Raw genomic sequence first — 17151 nt, forward strand, 5'->3', positions numbered from 1 at the left:
TCCAACCTCCCCCTCTACACCTTCAAAAGCAGAAGCGAAGAAACCTTTTTAGTTCTGGTTTAACTTGCTGTCTGTATTTGATCAGGAGCTTGGGTTGAGAGGATTTAGTTAAAAGGTGTGGCAAATGCACCATCACACAGTGTGGCAACAACCTCTGGCAGTCAGCTGTGCAATAGTACAACAAAATCACTTGAATTAACAGGGAGCATCAGTAAAAGCAACAGGGAAACACCTTTTGAGGAGGGATAGAGCTCTTTCACTGGAAGGAAAGCTACAGGGCTCTGCCATGGTGTTTCAGTAAAAAAAACAAAGGAGAAAATCCTTTCTGAAACCACTTTGCTGCATTAGGCACTTGTTTCAGAGGCTCATAAAATAAACCTTGAAGGTTAGACAAGGCAATTACTGCTCAATAAACATGCATAGGTGCACACCTCATTGCACAGCTACTGAAGCATGAAAACCACAGGCCACTAAAATCCACACCTACCTGGCCCAGGGAATAAAAGACAACTCCTGTAAGTATCACACTTAACATTTATTTTGTCAGAGTAGGTGGTCCAAAGTACTCATGCAGCTGAGGAGCCTGGTGGCTGGCAAGAACTTTTCCCTGGTTTGTGCTATGTGTGAGCACTTCCACTGAAGTGAAAGTAAGGCAGAACCAAGATTTAGCAAGGTACAGGCACTTTGTTCCCAGTTGAAGCAGGGAAAAAAAAAGCCTACATCAGGTCCTGGTCCCCCCACCCCCAAAGGAAAAAAAAAAGCTTCATGATTGTTAAACAATGTAAAAAATAGAAAAAAACCCCAAACAAATCCAAGATACAGAAAGTCAGTGCTCCCTAGCCATACACTAGTAGTTTACATCATATGTAAGATCAGAAATATAAGAAACCAAACAAGCCCCTGTTGTATCCACAAGGGTTGGGTTACCTGGATATTTGGTGATATGTGTAATAGCAAGGATCTGACAGCAGTGCAGCAACAGCTGGGCCTGGTGTTGCCAGCTTGTCTGTCTAACCAGGAAGATAAACAACTGCTTGCAGGAAGTAATATAGGAAAGGTTCTTGAGATTCCACATCATCTAGTTACATAAAACAGTGATTTACAAAAACTCAGTTACCAAACAATATCCTAAATAAATAGTTCATCTTCATGACTATGTACAGAGTCCCCATGGCATTAGTTATCCAAGAAGGACATGTCTGTGTCCATGGGTGCTGGGGCAAGTTCACACAGGTAGAACAGCGTGGCTTCACTCGCTTCAGCCTCTGTCAGCGGCTCCAGCCGCACCAGTTTGCTCTGGGTGGGCTCAGGGTCCAGGCTGCTCTCCAGGAGCTCGTCCATTTCTGGGGCTTTGCCAGCAGAGGAAGGGGTTCCACCTGCAGAGCTCCCGCTCTCCAAGTCAGAGCCTGGGTTCCCATCAAAAAAGGCGAGGAGTGGAAATGCTGTGTACTGGATCAGCTGCTTATCTGCAGGAAAAGCAATCCCCCAAACCTCATCAGCTCACACACCTTTCTGTGTGCAGAACACAAAAAACAAAGGCCAACCCACAGAATTTATGTAAACAAAAAACCCATGCTAGGTGTGTGTTTTGAAGGCATGATTCAAGAATTGTTACATTCCTGCATCACAGAATTTCTGCAGATTCTCCTGCAAATATATCAGTTTCTGGTGCAATGCCAAACCCCTACAAAGCAAATACAGTAATTGTTTTGTTTGGTTATTTGCTCATCAGTATGGCACAAAACCAGACAAGGAGCAAACTGAGGTGATTTTTCAAACAAAGCTTGTTAAATTGTTTCAAAGAAATACTAAAACTAACCTGATTTGGGCTTGGAAAGTTCTGTTTCCTGTGAGGCCTCTGGACCAGCATTATTCTTGGTAGTTTCTAAGCCCTTTGTCTCCATCTGGAAACAAAAGCAGAATCTTAAGCACACATTTAAAGCCTTTTCCAGTGCCACTAGAACACAACTGACCAATTACTGGCAAAGCATAAATATTTATTTTCCAAAGGCATGCAGTGGTGTCAGTTACACTAACAGACCTTGGTTGAGGACATATGAAATGGAAACAGAGGCTTGTGAAATGGAAACAGGAGAGACCAGTAATGCTCATAACTGAGCAAGACATATTCAAAGGGCTACAGGTTTGCTCTGCTGCTTATCCTTGTGTTTCTTTTCCCATGAGACCATCCTGATAAAGTACGTGCCAGGTCTGGAAGTAGTACAATCTTAAGAGGATACAGAAGTGAAGTGAATGGCACAGTCACAGCTACAAGGTAACAGGAGTTCTCAAGGACGTGATCAGTTAGTGTGCTTGTCTCTTTTCTGTTCAAAACCCAACAAAGGGGATGGATTCAGCCACAGCCTTCCTACTCTAATGGAAGCCTTCAAAGCCAGAGCATGAAAACAGTGCTGTCATAGCAGGAAAGAGTCAAGGATTAACACACAGTTTGTATCTGTCACTACTGTGCACACTGAGCAATGGATTTAGGACTTACTTTGGTATTAGCAATATGATCTGTGGGATTCACCTGCACGGAGCTTGTAAAAAGCTGAACAAGACAAAACACAGCAAGGTTTAGAGAACTGGATGCTGTTGTTAAGAACATCATATCTGCAGATGTGAGAATAGTCCCTGTACCTGATGTTTTTACCCTCTACCAGCACTAGTTTATTCACCACTCCTGTGAAGAAAACCCCAACTTTGGAGAAGATTCATGAATCTCAGTAACAAGGGAAACAACTCTTACGTCCCCTGATTCGAGTTTCCAGGTCACACTGAACTGGAAGGAGCCACCAATAAGGGGAAGATCAGAGCAGAGCAGAGCTGCTGTGAAGAGAGGTCTCAGCACAGCAGGAGAGGCCAACAGGCACTCACTCCATCAGCTTCAATAGCCAGAGGCACTTAGGACACAATGACATTGTGCACTGGCCCGGACAGGGAGCAGCTCTTTGGAGAGGAACATGGGATTTGTGGTTACAACACCTTACCCTGAGCCAGCTCCAGAGAGGTGTGCTCAGCTCCAGGCATGGCACAGCCAGGAGGTCACTGCAAGCACTTCTTTCACTAGGCACAGCACCTGAGGCCACTCTATCCAGTTTTAGGCCTCCCAGGACAGGAGTTTTGAAACTTGAGTGAGTCTGGCAGGCCACAGACATTTGGGGGCTTATGACATACAGGACACTCATGGACCTTGGGTGACCCTGTCTGGAAGGTGAGGGTAACTGCACTCTTCCACTGCTTTTAAAGAGCCATCATATAGAAGACAAACACCACGGAGGTGGATGAAATACAAGAGGTTAAGAGCTACAAGCTGCAGCATGGAAATCTGTGACCAATGTAGGGAGATTCTTTACAAAGGGTGAAGCACTGGAACAGGCACCTGAAAGGCTGTGGAATATCCCACCTTTGGAGACTTCAGAGTTTGACTTAACATCCTGAGCAACATCAGCTATATCCTGGGCAACATGAGCTGACCTTTACAGTGTCCCTGCTTTAAGCAAAGGGGCTGGACTAGATTACATGCATGGGTCCCTTCTAGACCTGTCTAGACCATTTTACTTGACATACACGTGAAATGAAATTAAGATCATATATATCCTTTTAAGAAACAACCTGAGATGGCAGAGAAACTTGTAAAAGAAACACCAAGAGCTTTTTTAACCTCAGTTCACTGAGAAGAGCACAGGTGATGTTCTGGGCTCATTTCAAAGCAAAAGTATTAAACTAATTGGTGTCTGAGCATATATGCAACAAATATAAGCATGGTTTCATTAAGAAAGCTACTTTTCAGTCAAACACTTAAGCATTCACTTGAGCAGTGGTGTGGTGTAGCACTGAGAATTACACCAGTGCTCAGAAACAAATATTTATAAATACTTTCTTTTTTAAAGAGAAGAAAGGCAAAACAAAAGTATCCAAGGTGTTTAAGGTAACCAAAGCAACCAGTATTTTCTGCAGTGTTACCAAAATACTTAAAACAGTGAAAATTACATCAACCAGGAGATCTGGATCTATGCTGAACTGTCGTCCTGATAACATAGCTTGGAAGTCCTCTAAGCTGCAGTCAATACTGTCAAGATAATCCAGAAGTTCAACCCTAGAAGACAAATAACATTTTATTGCTATATATCTTAAAAGATGGAAGAGAAATCCACAGTTGAGCTTTGCACAGCTTTATTATATGCATCTAAAAAAGTCTTCACCAGAACTAGAATGAAGTCCTTCATTACAAACCACCTTTGGGGGGTGGGGTAGGAAGAGAACTTTGGGCATCCATAGAGGAGAACCCCAGTAAAGCAGTGAAGTGCTCCAAAACAGTTATTGCATCCATGGAACGCTATGACATGACACTAACAGAGGTGTGATTCTTGCACCCAGGTAGCCCTAATGAGCCCCATCTACCTACAAGAGCTAGCAGATAAATCCTGACAGTTTAGACAGTGAAATTCCCAACATCACACTGTCAGATTATGCACTCAACTCACTTCACCAGGAAAAAAAAAAAAAAAATCAGAGATCTCATCTCAATATACTTAAAATGGAAAGATCTTCAGAAGCTGACTAGAATAAAGGTGATGTATCAATTTACAGTTCTCAACAGAAACTACTATTCAGTTCTTTTTACTTCAGTCAGTAAGTTCTAATACTTAAAAGCCCCCAAAGACCAGGCTACTCACTTTCCAAGGAGATTTATATTCTGTGAAATGACTCCGTTCTCACTGAGTATGGAATCCATCATCGACACTGGATCTTCTGCAGTTAAAGTTGACTGGTTATTCAGCTGCACAGCACTTGACATGAGTGGGCTTGTGCTGTCACTGGCAGGGCTGAGGGGATCATGAGCTGGCACAGAAACAGATTCAGTGCTTCTATCCCCTTGAATGACAGGGGCGTCCTCTTCCTCATTATCATCTTCCACAATCACAATATCAGGAGAACGACTACAGCTGTAACGAGATAAAGCACTTCATGCACTCATTGAAATTGGTATTATTCCACAGGTTTAGTTACTTCTGGTGTTAGTCAAGCTCAAATAGCAAGGAAATAAACCTTTCTACTGCTTTAACACAGTCTATATATCTATTTCCATTGATACAGTGCTGCAATGCTCTGTAAGTGAAAGCAGCTCAGCTGGCAGACACTTGTGCTACATCACAGTAACAGCTACTAAAAAAAGCTAAAGGAACACTGCTCTTTCTTGCACTACAACAACTGTAAGCTCACACATAAATGGAAAAGTATGTATGATGTGTGCCAGAGTGTATGAGGCCATAAAACTAAATCAACAATATATATTTAGTATATTTCCTGTTGAACAGGATCAGCTCTGGAGCATCTGTAACATAAAAGATCTCAGTGGAGAGTTGTTGTAGTTAATTTATTTTGTTATGTTTACCAGGAAGGCAGCCTAAAAACCAGTGAGTCTCAGTTAATTTAGAATCATAGAATTGTTTTTTCTTGGAAAAAATCTCCAAGATCATCCAGCCCAACCATTCTCTACCTCTACCAAGGCTGGTGCTAAACCACATCCCTCAGTACCACATCTCTGCCTCTCTGAAACACCTCCAGGGATGGGGATTCAGCCACCTCCCTGGGCAGCCTGTGCCAGTCTTTGAGAACACTTTCAGTGATGTTTCTTCTAACATCCAACCTAAACCTCCCTTGAAACTTGAGGCCATTTCCTCCTGTCCTATCACTTGTTACTAATGAGGACACACTGACATTCACCTGGCTTCAACTTCCATTCAAGTAGCTGGAGAGAGCAAGAAGGTCTGCCCTCAGCCTCCTTTTCTCCAGACTAAACTACCTCACTCCCTCAGCCACTCCTTGTAAGACCTGTTCTCCAGAATTTGCTTTCATCCATATTCTAATTTCTTTAACCCTTAAGCAGCTTTGGTGTTGCTTCACTCTCACAGCCTTATATTAGAGAATCTTTTCTAACAGAGAACGCATTCCCAGACATCAGCTGTACCAGAGCAATGGTACTAGCACATGTGTAAGTAGAAATATCTACTTGTTTTGGGCACAATACAGGGCCTACCAATACAGCATAACTCAGGAGAAGAGATGCATCTCAGTCCCCAGACCAAGTTTCAATTGCTCATAGCTGAAAGATGAACTACTTCGATAGTACAGACAGAAGAGAACACACCATACAGCACTTGGGACTGAAAAAAACCCTGAAACTAAGTGGGTAATGAAGTTCTAAGACCACACCAACACATGCAGATTATTCTCTCTAAATATCAGTAAAAAGAAGGCAAGTCCTTGTCTGCATTTGCTCCAATAAAGGCCAAAACTCAGAGCCCCAGTCTGGGCTGACGAGTGTCTGAGTGCACACCTGGGCAGAGGGACAGGAAAGGCAAGGCCCTGCACTTGACAGACAAGGGCCTCAGCCAGCGAAAGGCTTCTAGGCCACTGACTATGTATGATCACAAATCTGACTAAGGTATACCCAGAGCCCTCTTGGAGAGCAAGTAGAACCAGTCCTCTTCCCAGTAGCAGGACCTTGAGGACTCTCCCCTAGAAAGGCAGCTCCTCAAGGTTGAGAGCCCTTCATTTATTGAGTGAATGATTCCACATTGTGCTTTTTCAGTTGGCTGTGTGGGGTTAGTTCCTTTGACAAACACCTAAACCTGTAGCTTAGTTTGTGGATTTCCCTAGCTGCGATTGCTAGAGCAGAAAACTTGGAGGTAGAAGGCGTGGTTGTGGTTTGGGGTCTAGGCACCCATTTCCCCTGGTTCCTGCCACTGCTCCACTGACAAGGAATCTTAAATACTTATCCCTGTGGGTGTGAGGTGATTAGTTTAGAATTCTTAACTGATACAAGGGCCCAAATTAGTCTTCTGAAGACAGCAAACTGATGAGTTAGGAATTACCCTTTACAATCTGCTCTGGATTTATCATTGAAGGAGAAAGGTGTATGTGGAGTCTTACACCTGGTGATAGGCAAATGCCGTAACCACATTCCAAAGGTGTCAGTGCTACTTCAGGATTAGATCAACAAAATGATGAAAGTAGCAAGAGACTCAGAAGCTGTATTAGGAACTTGTTGATTGGGGCAAGTTTTGATAGGTTTGAGTTTTCTCTGCCAGTATGGCCAGTTAGCATCGTCCAGTCTTTACTAATACTTATAGTCACGACTGCTTTGATTTGTCTTGTCATAAGCTGTATTAAGCGTGCAACAGCAATCAGATAGCCCAGTGTAAGCAGAATTAAGGAATTACAACCTACAGTGAGCATCAAAACTCACCAAGACTGCTGTCTCAGGCTGTACCACCGCTCCAAGGAGATCGATCATGTGGCTGTGGGCAGAGAGCGGACTGTGTGGCTGCTGCACCTGCCTCGATAAAGGCTGAAACTTCTCAACCATTGAAAGGAAAATGTTAAAACTAGAAGCAGCTTGAGGGGGCAAGCCACCCAGCTGGCTGAAGGACAGGAAAGGCAAGGCCCTTTGCTTGACAGCCAAGGCCCTCAGCCAAGGAACCTTTCTAGACCATGTATGACCACAGACTAGATGGAGCCCTGCTGGAGGGCAAATGGAACCACTCCTCCTGGGAGCAGCAGATGTGCAGCTGGGGACTCTCCCCTTGCATCAGGACACAGCCCAAGTAACTCCTTGAGATCAAGAGCCCTTGCCTTCATGGGTGAGTGACTAGATGTGTACTTTGGGTCATCATCCCTAAAACCTAAGCTCAAGCTGGCTGTGTGGTATTAGTTCCAGTGGACAGACATCCCAATCTGATCAGACACTCCATGACAGTATTTATAGCCAAAACTAAGATGACTCTAGTCACTCTCTCTTTGGACAGAATATATTTAACAAGAGTGCAGTAATGATTGCTTCTCGCTAGTTCTATCCTCAAAATTAAAACTCCAACAGACAATTGACTATTTGGAACAAATCCAGAGGTCAATAAATCAGAACCTAGCATGAATTCACAGATAAAGTTTTTGTATGTGAAGGACCACTGAATAATTCCCACAATTTCCTTTAACCCACCTCCCCCAAACATCTAAAACATCTGCATTGCTGTACTTCATACAGCACTGAAAGCCATTTATCTCTCTCTATATTCTAGTGACTTCTTACTTGGAAGAATCTGAAGTATCTTCACTTGCTTCTGGTGTAACAGGAAGACTTTCTTCATCGCCCATGGGATTTTCTTCACTACCCACGTCCTCAGTGACATCATAAATAATGATGTCATCTGAAATCTGTTCCCTTTGCTTTAAGCCCTCATTTCTCTTGAGAGGTACCTGAGAATCATTGTAAAGAGTCAGGGGATAGCATGACAATGAGCTTCAGCATTCTTGCAGTTATGGCTGCACCTTAACAATGTTTGAGTTCTAGAGGTGTGAACTCAGATTACATTTACTAGAAAACCCATACAAGTAAATGAACAAGCTGGAAAATAGCTACAGAAGAAAAATATTTGGCAAATACTACAGGCATAGAAATAAAAATATACTAGCACTGTCAGCAAAAGCAACAAAAACCACCACGACAACAGGCCTATACAAGAACTAAAAATATCACAGCAGTGACTGCCACTTAAATAGTACTTTGTTACAAAGCCATTAATTCTAGTGCCATGCTACAGCACTCCAACAATTTCCACACCAACCATTATTTGGGCAGCAGAAAATAACTCAATGGCATGACATGTTCAGTGGCACAGGAACTTGATGCTATTTTACTGGGTTGGATGCTGCCTTGAAGAGCAACAGGCTGGATTCTTGTGAGGCCAGGAGTGCCTAACTCCCAGAGATAACATAACACACATACCCTATTTCTAGCAGCACTATTATTCAAAGCAAGTTGCTCTCAGTAGGATCACACCAGGCTGTTTTTAATACACAAGTAACTGCCTTACACATGCTATAATGAAAAGTGAGTGGTCATCTTAAACACACTTGTCTTCTGAAAGAAACACAACATAGCATTATCACTTTAAAATCTGATAGCTCTTGGTACACAGCTGTTTTATTGCCCATATGACAAGCTACTTGATCTGCCTGCCCCCCTCTACTCCTTTCTTCATCATAACAAAGAGCATGCATAAAACCAAACTTACATGGTGATTATTGTCAGCTGGTTCTTTCACAATTTTCTGAAATACATTTGACTTGGTAGGTCCATTAGTGTTCAGAAGGAGAGGCCTAAATCACAGAAAGAAAAGGAAGGAACCCATCTCAAACCTGATTCTTTGGTTTTAGCCAACACCACTTGTCAGCATACTCACTGGACTGCATATTTACCTCTTGCGTTTCAGGCTCACTAGTTGGTTATTGCGCACCAAGGTAACAATAAATTGTACAATCTGTAAGAAAAAGAACAGTATTGACAGCTGCTCTGCAGCTGTTTCTTCCAGAGTATCAAAATATCTTGTAATAGAACATTTCAATAATAAAAGCTATACATGAACAGCAGAACATGTTTCTGTGCAGCAACTCTCGTAACAGAACTGGTGAGAAAAGTTAAAAATTGTGGTAGAATACAACACCCTACTGGGAATGTTAAAAAGAGCAGAGCTAGTCACTTGTCTAAGAAAGGCTTTGTACACAGCAGGTGATAGAAGTAGATCTTAGCACTACATCATACAGCACAAAAAAGCATTCAGTAACTGGAACTATCAGAAGATTTCCAATAAGCAACGACAGAATGCACATAGGGATGTCAGCTGTATATGTAAGCAGTAAATACTGGTTCTGGTGAAAAGTATTATTTGACAGACTCAGGAAAAAATTACATGTCCCCTTATCAGTAATAATCAGCTGCCTTTCCTTTTGAAATGTTAAACTTTCCTCCCTTATATTAAGTTTAAGGATTAAATGTATGTATCTGGCTCGAACAAAATGAAAAAAAAAAAAATCAGTAAGTCTCTGTCTCAAGGCTGCTTTCAGTGTTGCTAATTCTGATAGGTTAAGAACAAAGCTGTAAAAGCTTGGCATCAATTTTTGTAGATCAGAAATCTCTTAAACTAAGGTAAGCTAACATTTTATCAATGGGTTCCACTCAATAATATATTCTAATAATTTCAGAAATATACCAACAATTGGTCAGTAGTGGGACAGCAGTGAATTTCCAATATAGAACTTTGAAATTCCTGCAGTAAGATGTTTCTCCTGAGATCATTCAACATAGAGTATTAGTCATCTGGTTCCTTAAGTAATATAAAAAGGATGGAACAAGAGTATCTTAAGGAATGATTTATGGTATTATTGAACTTTTCTTTGAAAAGTTTTTCAAGAATTGGCCTTTTGCTTGTGTGGTGAAATACACTGGATAGCTGTTTCACAAGGATTTGTTCACCATACGCCACCCTGTCAGGTTTTTTTTCTACTGAAAAAACATTTCACACTATTAAAGAAAAAAATAAGAGAGGGCAAAGCAAGGTAACATGTGGCACAGTATTCCTAGTTCAGAAGCACTCACTCATTTACCTACAACACTTGAATGAAGCCTTACCTTTCGAATAACCTGCTGTTGTTGCAAGTGTTTTGCTCTCAGTTCTGCCACTTCCCTCCAAAGGGATTCATTCTCCCTGTTTGAAAAGGATGATTTAAAAGTCAAATTAAAACTAAGTTTTAAAACCTCTACACTAATTATTTTTGTTGAAGATCAGCTGGCTTCATTAAAGCTCTTTGAAATGTGTTTTTATACTGAGAGGAGAAGGGGAAGTCAGAGGTGACAGCCTTGGTAAATAATTACAAAACGGAGACATGGAGACCCACTACTAGACAGTTCTTCCAACACCAGCATTGTTTGTTACTTTTAGCCATATGAGAATATTCAATTTGTGATGCAACTCTTTTACTGAAATGTATTTTCCTAAAGCAGTATGTAAAATTAGGCAAAAAGCAATCAAGAGACACCTAAAAGTAGGTCTTTGTCCAATATCTATTATCAGGATTACTCCATTTTAGGCATCAGCTGCTGAGGGAGCAACTTACCTCTTCAAAGCAGACAAGTGAGATTCAAAAGTCTCTTGTTTAATTTGCACCTTTTGAGCACTACTTATTATTTTGGAGAGATCTTCCTGACGTATCTTGTTCTCTTCAGGTTTTGAAGAAGAAACCTTAAAAAGATTAGAATCCAGAATGAACATTTACCTTTACTCATTGTTAGCTATTGTTTTCTTTTGCTGATCAAGTATATTTTCTCCAGAGTTGGTAAACTCTGCATTAAAGTTAATAATAAACCAAGCATCAAATAAGAGACAGAGAAATGTCCTCTTGCTGCTGTTACCACATTTAGCTTTAGTTCTGACAAACGTTTGTGCACATTTAGATTCTTCAAGCACTCTCCTAGGTGTTCTACTTTATCATAACTGCTTCACAATAACCCAGTGTTGAGTACATCCCTGTCACCCGTTTAAGTTGCTGTATTTCTACTTGGTGTTTATATTCACCTAACTCACAAGAACAGCAGAGCACATGTCAGGATCATTTAGCAGCATAACAAAAATGTATAGGTTTGCCCCCTTTGATAGAAAAACTAATGCTTGCAGTAGGTTTGTTCTGAAGCAAGTTGCACAAATAAGCAGATTGTTATATTACTGATGGTAAAATCAACACATGTTCTGCACTTCTTAATACCCATTGGCAAAACATCCTATTTGCATAACTCATTTATTTTTGTACCTATGAACCTCACAATGACAACAGGGCAGATTAGATAAAGGAGCCTAGTCAAATCCCCTAAAATATCTTTAAACAAGTGAAGGTACATGAGAGCAGCACAGTTTGTTTCCTCAAACTCTGAACTTATTTACACTCATAACCCTGCAATTCAACTTGACAGGAATTTTGCTATTAATTCAAAATTACACAAGTTTTCCAGACAGAATTTTCACTAACCTTCCTTTTAATGTGTTCCAACAAGTCCTCCCGGCCTTGCTTGAAATAAGGGTGCTGAAATTCTACTGGACCATCTCGTTCCAGCTTGACAATCGTAGAATCAACATGGACAACTTTACGAAAGCCATCTTAAAAAAAGGAAACAGAAAAACCCCTGACCTCTCAAAAGCCACACGAAGAAATTCAAACTATGCTGTTCCAACTTTCTCTATTAGTTTTGAGGGTAAGACAGTATCCTGGTTGCAGAGAACACGAGGCCACAGTTCAAAGGAAACTGTAAAGGACCTCAAACTATACTAGAAAACAAAACTCTCAGAACTTACACATATTTAGCTGTCTGACAAAGCTTGCCATGTTGTTGTGCTTGAAGTACTTGGGAAGAATTTCTTTTGCAAATGTCTGTTCATCCAGCACCAAGAAACTCCTGCCATTCTAAAAAGAAAGACACATTTAAGGTACTTAAAAGACCATGGAGAAAACGTGCTGGGCTCTAGAATTAATCACCAGATTGGAATGTTTCCTTTGTGCGTGCAGTAGTAACTGATCTGCTTGCCTACTATTTTCCACAACAAAACCTGTGCAAACCCAGCAGTTGCAAAGCAACAGAGTACGATCAATTTACATTGCCATCCATATCTGAAGGGGAACACCTCTCACCTTAAGTCATTGCTTCCTCAAGAAATGAATTAACTGGTTGCCAACAACTACCACTGCTTCACTACAGGCCAGTACTATCAATTTTGTATGTAGCTTCAAAAACCATAGGAAGGAATCTAAAACAGACTGTGCAAGGGAAAAAACCCAACAACCAGCTGAGAATCCCTTCTGCTTTCCAGTATTAAAGCATTCTAGTTTGATAAGACCTGTAGAGTAGATATAGCTGTCAAAGAGCTGAGGGTATCCACCAGGTTTTGGAGTTACCCAAAAGGTAAACACTCAGGACATTAACTCCCACCTCCCATGATGCCAATTGTGAGGCATCTTTTATTTTGTCCACAGGCTCTGACTAAAACAGAAGGCTCAGCTCTTTGTTCTTCAGTGACTCTGCTCCATTAACTACAGGACAAAAAATTGCCAGAATCTAAATTAGATACTTCAAAATGGTTTAGGTTTTGTCTGTACATCCACAGTACTCCCACCCTGTACTTAAGAAGAAGCCTTTCATTTTTGCAAAATCCAACAATGATACTGCAGCTCCTTAGAAGCCCTTTAGTTTCAACAAGTCACACGTTTTTCTTCCTCCAAATGCCACCAGCTCTATGATGCAAAGAAGTTTGAAGAACCAACCGTAAGAACATGTGGAGATCCTTGCCCAAGAGCTTGTTTCCAACAAACCAGCAAGGACTGTCAGAAACAGGATTCATAAATGGCTTGCCATGGGATGAGTTAGGAGCTTAATACTGAGAGGAAGGATGGAAAATGAAAACTTCCCAGTAATGCCTATGTAACTCCACCTAAGAACCATCAGGGAAAGGGAATGCAAAGGGCAGTAATAGATTATTTTAGCCAATGCATTAATGAAGCTCATCAGCTGAAGGTACTCAAAACAAGTGGCACTACAGTGACCGGTGATGCTAACAAGCAGCTTTCAGGCAGCATCTCATTTATTGTCACCTTGATGTTGTTCAGGCCTAGCACAGAAATATCTGGGAAAGACATGTGCTAATTCTTGTTGTCCTCATGCCCAGTTACAGCAAAGCTGTGCAGCCCTTCAGGCCTGACCTGAACTCAGTGACACATTAATACAGAGCTAAGCACCTTTTCAAAGCCCTGGTGTTACTGACTGCAGCATGCAGTGCTCTTCCAAGTACTTCACTTGGTCCTCTTTGTCTGGGTTTCAACGGATAACACAGATGTGCACACAGGGAGACAAAACTTGGCTGTTCAGTTTCAGATGGTGTTTACCCTTACAGTGTAAGAATAGGAGAAAAGTGAAATACTACAATAACTGTATTCTTTATTATGTTTCGTACACTTTGTGCCCATGTTGACATAGCATGCTTTAAAAACGTGGCATCACTTGTGCACCAAGGGATCCCAAAACCTTCCTCCCCCATGAACTGCTGGATGCCAGCAACATCAACTGTTGTGATTTGTGAATCTTCCTCCCACAAACGGCCTTGCAGAAGAACCTGAAACAATTAATCTTTATTTTTAATTAAGTAAATACAAGGACACCTAAGCCTTGGTGTGCTTCCTAGAGATAAACATAAGCAATAAATTTGGAAAGTTTCCACTGGAGTGTCAGGTGGCCCTTCTGACGTTAGGCAACATGTAGCCATTCATCTTCATTAGCCATCAGTACTGCTCTTCCAGAAAAAAAGGAAAAAGGAGGGGAAAAAAGCTGCTGTAATCTGCCAAGTCTACCTGTTTACTTCTTCAGGAAGTTTTGGCTGAAGTATCTGGTAACTCATTACCAGCAAAAGGTTTAACAAGGCATTTATCACTGCTTGAGCATTTAAAATAAACTCAGCTGAGAGCTGCCATCTCAACAGCACTTGAAGATGTCGATATAGCTTGAGAACGGCATTTTTAAAACATGTTATTTAAAAATCTTCTAGGATACAGAGTTAAAAAGGAAGTTATTAAAAAAAATCTGCTTGGCATTTATCTCAAAAGTTAAGGATGCTGCAGCCAACTTGCCAGCACTTCATTACATTGTGAGAAGACGGTTACCTCCTGCCTTCCAATGCTTTAATATGCTTACAAACTCTTGTGGTCTGAAAACGAAGATTCATCACTACAACAGCCTGCAGCTGGACAGAACTCCAGATGGGAAGCCATCCAACACAGCTTTCCATTTTTTTTAAAAAGCAACATAGATATCTATCAATATGACCACTAGGCACGTTGAACCTGCAGCTCTCAGGACAGGGGCTTCAGTTACTGAAGCAAGCAGAGGGGTGTCGTCGTGCTCTGTCACTACTGCAAGGTGCCCAGCTGCACCTTCTCCAGGGGTGCCCGTAACCCACCCCCTTTACACCGCCCCCGCACAAGCCCGGGGATGGCTGTAGGTACTCAGGGGGAGTCCCGCCCCAGCAGGTGGACAGGACACGACACACGGCATGACGCCACCCGAGCGCGACAGTTGTCGGTCCCACGTGCCCGCAGCTCCCGCCAGCCCGGGCCTCTCCGCCCCCGCGGGCAGCCCCAGGCGCCCGGCCCGGCCCACGATGAGCGCCGCTAGGCCCAGATCAGTGCCACATGGGGGAAGGGCGGTGCGGTTTGCTCGGCGACCAGGAGACACCAAGCACGCTAATTTCTCCATCGTCTTTCAGCCCGGCGCAGGATGCTGTCACGCTGCCCCCGGCTTCCCCCCCGTCCGCGACCTCGCCAACCCGCGATGGCAAAACCCGCCCCGTACTACGGCTTAGGGAGAACCGCGTGTCAGCGCCCCCCAAAACCCGACCACTCTGGCATTCCAGCCCTTTCCTCAGAGCTCAGGGAGAGCACCACCACCCCAAGGAAGCCCCCAGCTTGGCCATTCAGGACAGCTGCCCCCGTCCCCGGCTGCTCGACAGTAGCAGCAGACACTCCTCGAGGCCAGCTGAGGGGAGCCTGACCAAGCCCAGCGGCCGTGTGCGGGTTTTCCGCCCTCCCCAGCCGCCCTCTCCTCCCGCAGACCCCGCGGAGGGCCCACCGGCCGGCCCTCCCCTAACAGGCCCATTATTCTCTTCAGACGCGGCAGAGGCTGCCTGGTGCCGCCGGTGGAAGTGCAAAGGGGGTGGGAAACGGAACATCTTCCACGGACGCACCTGGCTCCAGGTGATGAGCCGGTTGTTGGGGGCCTCGCTCACCAGCGCCCACAACTTGCTAAGGAAGGCCGGGACCCCCGCGCTGGCGGAGGGCGGCGGCTGGGGCTGGGGGGGCTGCGGCTGCTGTTGCTGCTTCATTGTCGCTCGGGAGCCTCCGGCGTCTGGCGGGGGTGGGGCGCGGGGGGGAGGAGAACTGAGTACGGTCTTTCCCCCGCCCCTCCTGAGGGCGCCTGCGCGCCACCGCAACGCGCACGCGTAAGTGCTCGCCCGGCCCCTTTCCTCTGCGCCTTACGTAACGGCCCCACGTGCACCGCCCTCACGTGTCACAACAGCGCGCGCCCGTGGAGAGGGAGGTGGCGGCGGGCGCGCCCTGCTCGTGCGGGGATGGTCGCAGCCAATGAGAACGCGGCTCTGCTCTGGGGGCGGAGACACATTCTGGGCTCGGCCCTGCCCGTGGCCACCCTCTGAGGGCGAGAAGGGGGTTGGAGGCGTGGGCTGGGTTGGGAAAGTGCTTTGGTGATGTGGAGTCCAGCAGTGGAACTAGCACCACCGCGTCCACTAAGCAGTGTTCCGAAGTGCTGTGTCTACACGTTTTTTGAACACGTCTAGGGATGATGACTCCACTGCTGACTCCTTGGGCCGCCTGTTGCAATGCCTGACCACTCTTTCAGTAAAGAATTTTTTTTTCTGTTCTCCAATCTAAACCTCCCCTGGTGCAACTTGAGGCCATTTTGTCTCTGATCCTATCACTTGATTCTAGGGAGAAGAGACTAACATCTGCCTCGCTACAACCTTTGTTCAGGTAGTCGTAGACAGCACGAAGGTGGCTCCTCAGCCTTCTCCAGACTAAAGGATCCCACTGCCCTCGGCTGTGCCTCACCAGAGCTGTTCTCTACACCCTTCACTGCCCTTCTCTGGACTTTTCTCCAGCACCTCAATGTCTTTCTTGTAGTGAGAGCCCCAAAACCAGATGCAGTACTCAGAAGGTGTGGCCTCACCAGTGCTGAGCGTAAGGGGACAATTGCTAATCATTCCCTGGTCCTGGTGAACACTATTCCTGATACAGACCAGGTTGCTGGTAGCCCTCTTGGCCACTTGGGCACACTGCACATCAATCCTCCCTCCAGCACTACACACATGACAGGACTGACCCCTGTTAACAACATGCAGCTTTTGATATGAACTCACTTCTTGATGAGTTCCTCAGCTGAAGATTAGGTAAATGATCCATTCAGAAAGTATCAAACATAGAGTGGAGATGGAGACTAAAGTATGACCAACAGAAAGCTTCAGCACCATCCCCTTCAACCTACTGCTTGCCTTCCATTATGGCAAGTTACTTGCCAATGAAGGCATAACTGGAGATAGTTATTTATCATCCTCAAGCTTCCTGTAGTAGTAATAATTAAATAAATTTTAAACTGCTCTGATTTCCAAGTTCTTGAGTTCCAATTTGATGGCATTTTCAAGGCAAATAATTACAAATTTGTTCAGATTTCTCACAGCTAGTTGAAATAGTAATTTCTGCTGC

At 43.8% G+C, this 17151-nt stretch overlaps 1 protein-coding gene across 1 annotated transcript; it reads right to left on the reverse strand.

Moving 5' to 3' along the window:
- Nucleotides 1–1126: 1126 nt before the first annotated feature.
- HSF2 (heat shock transcription factor 2) lies at nucleotides 1127–15758 on the reverse strand. Its single transcript, XM_054393090.1, has 13 exons — nucleotides 15621–15758; nucleotides 12189–12297; nucleotides 11866–11993; nucleotides 10960–11084; nucleotides 10475–10550; nucleotides 9265–9326; nucleotides 9081–9165; nucleotides 8096–8262; nucleotides 4680–4949; nucleotides 3994–4099; nucleotides 2498–2551; nucleotides 1820–1904; nucleotides 1127–1466 (listed from the first exon to the last, which is right to left on the reverse strand). The coding sequence occupies exons 1-13, from the start codon at nucleotides 15756–15758 to the stop codon at nucleotides 1177–1179; spliced, it is 1695 nt and encodes a 564-aa protein (XP_054249065.1). The 3' UTR covers nucleotides 1127–1176.
- Between the last annotated feature and the right edge of the window lie 1393 nt (nucleotides 15759–17151).

The sequence above is a fragment of the Indicator indicator genome, chromosome 27 (genome assembly GCF_027791375.1).
Source record: "Indicator indicator isolate 239-I01 chromosome 27, UM_Iind_1.1, whole genome shotgun sequence".
NCBI classification, from domain to species: domain Eukaryota; kingdom Metazoa; phylum Chordata; class Aves; order Piciformes; family Indicatoridae; genus Indicator; species Indicator indicator.

Bases quoted from the DNA above. Each gene is read 5' to 3' on its own strand.
- HSF2 (XM_054393090.1), bottom strand. From the start codon at position 15,758: ATGAAGCAGCAACAGCAGCCGCAGCCCCCCCAGCCCCAGCCGCCGCCC. The intron at 12,298-15,620 runs GTGCGTCCGTGG...CTTTCTTTTTAG, and splicing joins GGCTCATCACCTGGAGCCAG to AATGGCAGGAGTTTCTTGGT. The intron at 1,467-1,819 runs GTTAGTTTTAGT...CTTTTCCTGCAG, and splicing joins ACTTTCCAAGCCCAAATCAG to ATAAGCAGCTGATCCAGTAC.